The sequence below is a fragment of the Falco naumanni genome, chromosome 8 (genome assembly GCF_017639655.2).
Source record: "Falco naumanni isolate bFalNau1 chromosome 8, bFalNau1.pat, whole genome shotgun sequence".
Lineage (NCBI taxonomy): Eukaryota > Metazoa > Chordata > Aves > Falconiformes > Falconidae > Falco > Falco naumanni.
In genome coordinates this window covers 39,730,127-39,738,093 of record NC_054061.1, presented here as the reverse complement: position 1 = coordinate 39,738,093, position 7,967 = coordinate 39,730,127, and the positions used below count along the sequence as shown (strand labels likewise).

Genomic DNA, 7,967 nt, shown 5'->3' with positions numbered 1-7,967 from the left:
GGACCAGTATATTCCTCCAGGACACTGTAGCTGTGGGGTACCCTGGGGGTGTCAGGCTGGGGTTATTTGGGGCAACAGGCAGGAGGTCACAGGGACTGGCACCAGCAGGCTCCATTTCAGGTCAGGATCTGGACCCAAGGACCAGATACCACCTCCTCTGCCTTGGTCGCTGGCATCCCCATCTGGGTAGTGTACGACAGATGTGGGGAGGGACACCTGAGGCTGCAAGGGACCTGCTACCCTGGTGCCCTTTTTTGAACAGCCCAGATGGGTTTTGTCCCACTGTCTGCCCCATGCCAGGGCTGGGCCAGCCTGGGGATGCAGCAGTTGCCACCTGCTCACACACAGGCTGTAATCCACAGGCAGGAGGTGAGCAGCTGGCGGAGCCTTCCTGACCTTCAGGTGGGATTAGTCCCCATGGGAACAGTGGGGAGCAGGCAGGTGAGGCCATGGCTCCCCAGCAGCTCCTGAGGACTGAGCAAGGCTGGCAGAGCTGTGGGACTGAGCACACCCCCACACCGGCAGCAGCCTGCAGCCAGGGCCAGGCAGGGACCATGCAGGCAGGTCCTGGGTGGGTGGCAGGGGGTGAGCATGTGTCCCTGGGAGTATCCTTGTCTTGGTGGGTCTTTGCGGGTGCCTCTCTGGAGCTGTGGGTGCCACAGGGCAGAGTGGGCACCCATGGTCCCACAGGAAGGGGGTGAGCAGCATGCCTGGGGGTGGCCAGGGTGCCAGTGGGGACAGTGCAGGGGCAGGTCTGGAGAGTCAAGCGCAGTGGGGGTACTGGTGCCTGGCTGAGGGCCACAGGTGCATGGGGAGAGCGGAGGCTGGGGTGAGGAGGGCTGTGTGGAAGCCATCTCAGCAGGCTGTTGGCACGACCCAGTTGTGAGTAGGAATGTGTGGGTACCCCTTGTACTGCAAGTGGCTGCACCCTCCTCTGCATCCTTTGCCCTTCTCCATCCATTAGTGATGGTACCCAGAGATCAATCAGCATCTGGGTCCCCATTTCCCATCGGGGTTCCTCTCCCACTGCCTGCTCACCCTGAGGATTCATCCTGCTCTGGGTGCAACAGGAGCTGAGGCAGGTACCCACTGAGCTCTGCCCTGGGGGGAGCCCAAAGGCCTGAGACCTCTCCGGGCATGAAACAGCTGGCAGCCCACGGTGTGCGTGTGTGCCTGTGTGGGAGCTAATCCCAGCAACATCTGCCAGGCTGTTTGCAATCCCGGGAGTTTCCGGCTGTGGCCGGGTGCACAGGGGACACGTGCATGCGAGGTGGCTTTTGTGTGCCAGGGCTCCCTGTGCAAGGAGGCTTCTGTGGCGAGTATGTGCCTGCACACGTGTAGCCTCGGTGGCCAGCAAGGCCCCAGGAGGGGACAGGTAGTATTGCAGACCCCAGCGAGCCCCTCACCTCTAGGATATGGGGACCCAGCAGGTGCAAGTGGGTGTTTTGGCTGGGATATATGAATCCTGGTGTGTCCATATTCAGAGCAGCCCCGAAGTGAGATGCGTGGGGAGGGGAGGAGAGGGTTTGCATCCTTGCCGAGGAGGATGATTTCCCAGGGAAATGAGGCTGGGGGAGAAACGGGGAAAAAAAAGAGCAATGGGGCTCGGTGGGGGGAACAATACGCTGCCCCGATCTAATCAGCCAGACCCTGCAAATAAAAGCCACCTGTTTTGGCCCTGGCAGCAGGAAGCCATCCTCAGAACAAACAGAGCACCAGGCAACTAGGAGAAAGACAAACAGGGGCCGGCACCAGCTCCATCTGCTCCTGCTCAGCTCAGCCCCTAGACCTCCAGCCCCTTGGGGTGTGATGGTGCAGCCCCCAGTGGGGTTGGGGGCAAGGAGAGAGGGGCTAGAAAGGCTTGGGGAGGGTGGCCAGGGCTCATCCCACCGCATCAGCCAGATGCAGGACTGCACACAGCTGTGCTAGCCTGGTCAGCTAGCCTCAGTACTCATAACAGCAGTGGGAAAGACAGCATGCTGCCATGAGCCCCAGATGTGTTCCAGATGTGGCATCAGCATCACAAAGCCTAGGCAGTGCCTGCCTCACCTCCCTTGGGGCTGCCTTTCAGCCTGCTCAGCTCCCCAGGCTGTGCACCGTCCCAGGACCAGCACCTGCACAAGGCACAGGGTGTAACCCCATGGCTGGAGGCCACGGCGGCATGGTGTGGGCTTGGCATGGAGCACCTGGGCACCCCTGTTCTCCCCCCACGCCCCAGGGCTGCCGGCCACCCGCCTGCACTGTGCCTGGTGGCACGGAGAAACACGATCTGTTTTGCTAGCGCAGGAACAGGCTGAGCCGGGAGCGACGTGGGGCTCTTATTAAATTAGCCTATGCAGGAGGCCCTGGGCAAGCGCTAACCAGCTCCCAGAGCCAGTATTAGCAGCTGCCCTTGAGCAGAGTCACCGCCTGCCCCCACACCAGCCCCTCCTTGCCCCTGTCCTCAGCTGGACAGGTGTGGCTGGGGACTGGCAGGTGACAGCCACGGGGTTGCTGGCTGGTGACAGGGACAGCCTGGGCTCTGGGAGATGTCCTGGGAGGCCAGGCTGTGCATCCTGGGGTGCAGTGGGGAAGGCCCTTGTCACGGCCCTTTGTGGGTAACCCCCCCTCATCTACTGTTCCCAGACGTGGCTGTGCCTCCCACGTAGCTCCCCCAGTGTGCCAAGCAGGGGGTGAGGTGTGGGACACACTGAGAAGTAAGGAGGGGGCACACCTTTCATCTGGGGGTGGGTGTCTCCCCTGTGCCCTCCCAATGCTTTTATCCCAAGGGCTGTATGGGGGTAGCTGAGCTGCCTGCGTGCCCCTCATGGCACACCACCAATGCCCCATAGATCTGGCAGCACACTATGCAGTGCCACGCACACCCCACACGCACACCCCGTAACAGACTGCAGCCCTCCAGACTGCCCTCACACCTCACAGCACCCCAGCCGAACCTGTGCCCCATGGCTCTGCTCACGCAGCGCAGGCGAGGGGCAGCAGCGGGGGTGGGGGGGACGGACACGGGATGGGGGACGACGGGACGGGACAGGACCTTGCAGTGTGCTAGCTCCACATCTCGCCCTACCTTCTGCAAGGTGTTGGCTTCCCTAAGGGTGCCCAGACCTGTCCCCCAGCACTTTCAGGGATGTCCCCAGGCCACCGGGCTGCAACTCGGGGATCTGCTTACCCCCCCATGCATCCCCTTCCCTCGCCGGAGAGCAACCCCATCCTCTGCTCCCCCAGGCAGCTCCCGGAGTGTGCCCCCCCCCCCAGCCCCCCGCCACGGGCACCCAGGCCGTCGCAAGCTGCAGGTGGCTGCTCTTTAGGGCCACTGTGTCCCTCGGCTGGAGCCGGCCCCAACCGCTGCCAGGCTGCGCCCCCTGCTGGGCCCGGCCGGCACCGCGCAGCCCCGGGGCGGGGAGGGGGCGCTGCCCGGAGCGCTGCCGAGGGGCGTGTGGGTGGGACACATGACGAGGACCCGAGAGCCCCCAGCCCGTCCCTGCTGTCAGTCCTTAGTCCCCAGTTCTTGATGAGAACGGGACAGAGATGCCCGGCATCCTGACAACCCCCCCCAGCTGCCCACACTGCACGCTCCATCACTGGCACTGCTTGGCTCTCCCGGGATGCTGACTCTGTGCTCAGGACCCCCAGGAGGGCTGGGGTTTTCTTGGGAATGTTTGGGGTGCTCTGTTCCAGCCCTGGCCCAGAGGCCAGGGTGGTTCCTGCCCAGCTGAAGGTGAGGAATGCCTGGCCTCACCGCATGCTACCCAGGGATGTTGCAAGAAATGCTGCTGCCAAGAAACCAAAGATCTCACAGCCCAGCAGGGCACTCTTCTTTCTCTCCAGCCTGTGTTGGCCTCATCCAGCCCAGGTCCTGGTGGGAGTCACTGGGGATATATGCATGGCATGGTGCGGTCCCAGGCAGGGCTGGTCCTGCTGCCCAGGTGGAGGACACAGCTCTGCCCCCAAAGCTGATCCCTTGCTTGGCGTCCCCTGCCTGAGCAGGTGTGCAGGGAGCACAGAGAGCCCTTTGCCAGGCCAGGGGACATGCCCAGGGCATTGCAAGCGAAGAGCATGTAACTGGGGTCCATCGGTGCCCAGTCTGGAGCCAACACAGAAACCCAGTGCAACACAGAAACCCAGTGCAACACAGAAACAGTCTTGCACATCTCCCAGAGCATGGACGGACCAAGCTGTGGCTGTGCCAATACCTCCTCCACCCCTCTCACTCACCGCAACCTTCTCCCACCCCACATGGAGCCCTGCCCATGCAGACTGAGTCCCTGCCCTGCCCTGCCAGCTTGGGACGTGCAAGCAGAGCCTAGACAGAGGAGGGACCTGTGGTGGCAGAGCCCCAGGCGAGCCCAGCATCCCAGGGCGAGGACATCAGTGCCCCTCAGCTCCCAGCTGGCAAATCCCCGCTTCACCCTGGCACCTCCTTCCCACCAGCCTCAACCCTGGCAAAGGCTGTGGGTGCCCTGGGAAAGGCTGGGTCCCTAATCCCCGGGCCAAGCAGTGACATTGTCCAGGGGCAGAAAGGAAAGCGGCGCGTCAGGCCCTTTGCCCATTGTGCCCTGAGCCCCTGCGCAAACACAGCCCAGCACTTTCATTGTCAGCCCCGAGGGGCACGGGGGGGCTGCTCTCGCCACACTGCCTAAGTGGAATGGACAGCCGGAGTCTGGGGTGGGTGCACACCCCGCTCCCCCCCCCCACCCCCTGCCTGCTGACACAGCGCCCTGCCCGCCTGCACCATCGGCACTTTGGCGCCCGCCTATAAAGGGCGAGGGGAAAAGCCGGCGCCGGCACCACCACCTTCGCCTCTGTGCCCTGCCGACCAAGTAAGTACCAGGCTGTGAGCCCCCAAGCCCCCCCCACTGCACAGGCGCTGCCACGCTCCCTTCGACCCCCCACACCAAGCCCTCCCACCCAATGCACACTCTGGGGAAGGGGAAGCTGCGGGGTGCTGCATGGCACAGCAGGGGTACCCTGTGCAGGAAGGGGGGATGCTAGCACCCATTTTTGCAGGAGCTGGGCTGCTCTGCCCTGGGCTGCACCCCACACCCGTGTCTGAGTCGGGGTCACTGCCACCCCCCTGCACTGGGTACAATGCCACCACACCTGGCCGACCCCAGGAGCCATTGCCAAGGAGCTTGGGGGCAGAGAAACCGAGGCAGCCCCGGGTACACCACATAGAGAGATGGGGCATTGCAAGGGCCCCCTGCAACTTTAGGGGGTTACTGGATGGAGATCCCCCAGCACCAAGGGAAGGGGAATGGGAAGCATCCCCCATGCCAGCCTGGGAGGGCAAGGGTCTGGTGACAAGGGATGTGTGAGGACAGCACCGACAGCACCCTAGGCTTGGTGGCAGGCAGTGGGGTGGATGGGGGCTGATGGTGGGCACCTGCCCGGGGTGATGCGTGGGGCTCTGCCAGCAGCCAAGCGACCCGCATGACCAGCAGTGAAGCCATGGACACGCTGGGGCAGTACAAGATCACGGTGTGGGAGGAGGAGAGCTTCCAGGGCAAGCGCTGCGAGTTCCTCATGGAGTGCCCCAGCATCATGGAGCGCGGCTTCCGCAAGATCCGCTCCATCAAGGTGGAGTCTGGCCCGTAAGTGCCCCGCCAGCCCCGCGGCCCCGTGGCACACCCCACTCTGGCAAACCCACTGCTTCCAGGGAACTGTCAGGAGCTGGTGGGGAGCCAGGACACCTGGGTCCTTCCTCTGCTCAGAGACAGCCTCATCATGCGACTTCCCTCTCTGCATTCCTTGCATGGTGCCTCAGTTTCCCCACCTGCATAGCAGGGAGATCCTGCCAAGCCCAGGCACGGGTCGGAGGCAAGTGGGGCCTTGGGGAGAGGGGTCCCACTCTCAGAAGGGATGTTTGCTGCTAGCAAGGACCCTGACCTCTGTGACAGTCCCACGCCCTGCCAGGACGTCTCCATGCCCTGTGCAAGTGGGAGAAGCTGGCCCTGGGCTGAGCCTGGGGGCTGCACCATGCATCCCTGAGGGCTTTCCTCCTCTCCCCTCCAGCTGGGTGGGCTTCGAGTACCCCGAGTACCAGGGGCAGCAGTTTATCCTGGAGAAAGGTGACTACCCCCGGTGGGAGGCCTGGAGCGGGAACAGTGGATACCGGACCGAGCACCTCCTCTCCTTCCGGCCCGTCAAGTGCGCAGTGAGTGAAGGACACAGCACCGCGGTGCGCTGGGGGCAGGCAGAGCCTCCCCCCGGCAGCCTGGCACGAAGGGTGATGAGGGACAGACAGGAGGACAGTTACATGGGATGTAGAGTGGAGGGGTGAGGCATGAATGGAGGTGTCGTGGGTTGGAGGGGGTAGCTGCACACACTGGCTCCCACTTCCCTGCAAGGATCCTGGGATGCTTTTTAGGGCTAAAATTTAGCCTGAAACATCATCCCAGTTCCTTCTGCTTTGTGCATTGGAAAGCCACCTGCCCGGCTGGGGTCCCCAGGCGTTGTGCCCCTACCCGGGGATGGGATGAGCAGAGAGGAGCTGGCAGGACTGCAGGGATGCTTGGGGTGCAGTGTCTGTCCCCCTCCCACCTGGGGTACCCAAGCCGTGCCCAGGCAGATGCAGCCTCTATCGCTCCATCTGCAGAGACACTGGTGCTCGCAATAGCGGCACGTCTGTGCCTCTGAGCGGGGGGTCCCCCCCCCAACTTTTAATAATCACCAGGCAGATATGCTTGGGCTTTAATAAAGGGGATGTGATAAGATCACTCCTTACTGGCAGGACTGCTCCTCGGTGCAGATAGATGCGTGTGGGGGCTGGGCACGGGGGACAGTGCCGCATCGCTCAGTGTCCCAGCAATTAACCCCTTGGTGCCTAGCACCCTGCAAAGCCCCACAGAGCTGGGGTGACTGCTCTCAGCAGCCTGCTTTGCCCTGCAACCCTCCCGCAGCCTCGAGGAGTGTGAGGATGCCGAGGGCAGGAGCCCGTGTGGGTGCAGAGGATGTAGCCATTGTCACCTTCAGCAGCAGCTGACCACAAGGACATGAAAGTCGCATCCTCCAGGCAGTCCTGGGATGCCCTGGTGAGGGGGTGCCAGGCTGAAGGACATCCTCATGCCTTATACCAAAGCTGGGCATGGTCCCAGGCCTCCCATGGTGCCCTGGTGCATGTCCCCCTGATGCTATATCCCCTATTCCTGCACAAGCCACCCCATCCCTGCTGAGCCGCAATGCTCTCCTTCTGCAGAACCACAATGACAGCAAAGTCATCCTCTATGAGGCTGAGAACTTCCAGGGGCACAAGTTTGAGCTGAGCGACGACTACCCCTCACTGCAGGCCATGGGCTGGGGCAACAAGGAGGTGGCATCCATCAAAGTGAACGCTGGAGCGTGAGTCCCGCTGGCAAAGATGGGGGTGGTGGGGGCTGAGAGTAGGGGTTCAGCAAGTACCTCCCTTCTGCATAGCCCCAGAGATGGGGAAGGGGGACCTCAAAAAGGAGGAGTGCTTGCCTGCTCCACTTCCCTTGAAACTCCAAGTCATGGGGTGTTTTCTGTCCCTCCCCTCCCAGGGCAAGCAGAGGGATGGGATGGGATGGGATGGGATGGGATGGGATGGGAGGGGAGGGGAGGGGATGGGAGGGGAGGGAAGCAGAGGGAGGGGAAGGGGAGGGGGATGTTTGGCCCATGGCTCTGAAGCAGAGGTCTGCCTGCAGATGGGTGGCATACCAGTACCCAGGATACAGGGGCTACCAGTACGTGCTGGAGCGGGACAGACAGAACGGCGAGTTCAAGAAGTACAATGAATACAGCAGCCAGGCCCACACCAACCAGATCCAATCCATCCGCCGTGTCCAGCACTGAGCAGGGGCAGGGCCACATGCCCCGCAGCCTCTGGGCTGCTGTGCAATAGACCTCTATCTGGTAGCAAATAAAGGCATTTGTCAAAAAAAAGGGTGCTCCTGCCTCTGCTCTACTCCTCGGGGGGCTGCCAGGCCTGGGGGACCCTCTGTGGGGTGGGA

At 62.7% G+C, this 7,967-nt stretch overlaps 1 protein-coding gene across 2 annotated transcripts; it reads left to right on the top strand.

The window, feature by feature from the left end:
• The first annotated feature begins 599 nt into the window (after positions 1–599).
• Positions 600–7,891, top strand: CRYBA2 (crystallin beta A2). Of its 2 annotated transcripts, none has more exons than XM_040604310.1 (5): positions 600–619; positions 5,418–5,591; positions 6,013–6,154; positions 7,196–7,338; positions 7,662–7,809. In XM_040604310.1, the coding sequence occupies exons 2-5, from the start codon at positions 5,431–5,433 to the stop codon at positions 7,807–7,809; spliced, it is 594 nt and encodes a 197-aa protein (XP_040460244.1). In that variant the 5' UTR covers positions 600–619; positions 5,418–5,430. The 2 variants fall into 2 exon arrangements, with proteins under 2 accessions (XP_040460244.1, XP_040460243.1); XM_040604309.1 differs by lacking the exon at positions 600–619 and adding an exon at positions 4,793–4,820 and having other exon boundaries at positions 7,662–7,891.
• Positions 7,892–7,967: the final 76 nt, after the last annotated feature.

Excerpts from the sequence above, each read along its gene's own strand:
- CRYBA2 (XM_040604309.1), top strand. The coding sequence starts at position 5,431 with ATGACCAGCAGTGAAGCCATGGACACGCTGGGGCAGTACAAGATCACG. Across the intron at positions 5,592-6,012 it reads ATCAAGGTGGAGTCTGGCCC|CTGGGTGGGCTTCGAGTACC; the intron begins GTAAGTGCCCCG and ends TCTCCCCTCCAG. Across the intron at positions 7,339-7,661 it reads ATCAAAGTGAACGCTGGAGC|ATGGGTGGCATACCAGTACC; the intron begins GTGAGTCCCGCT and ends GTCTGCCTGCAG.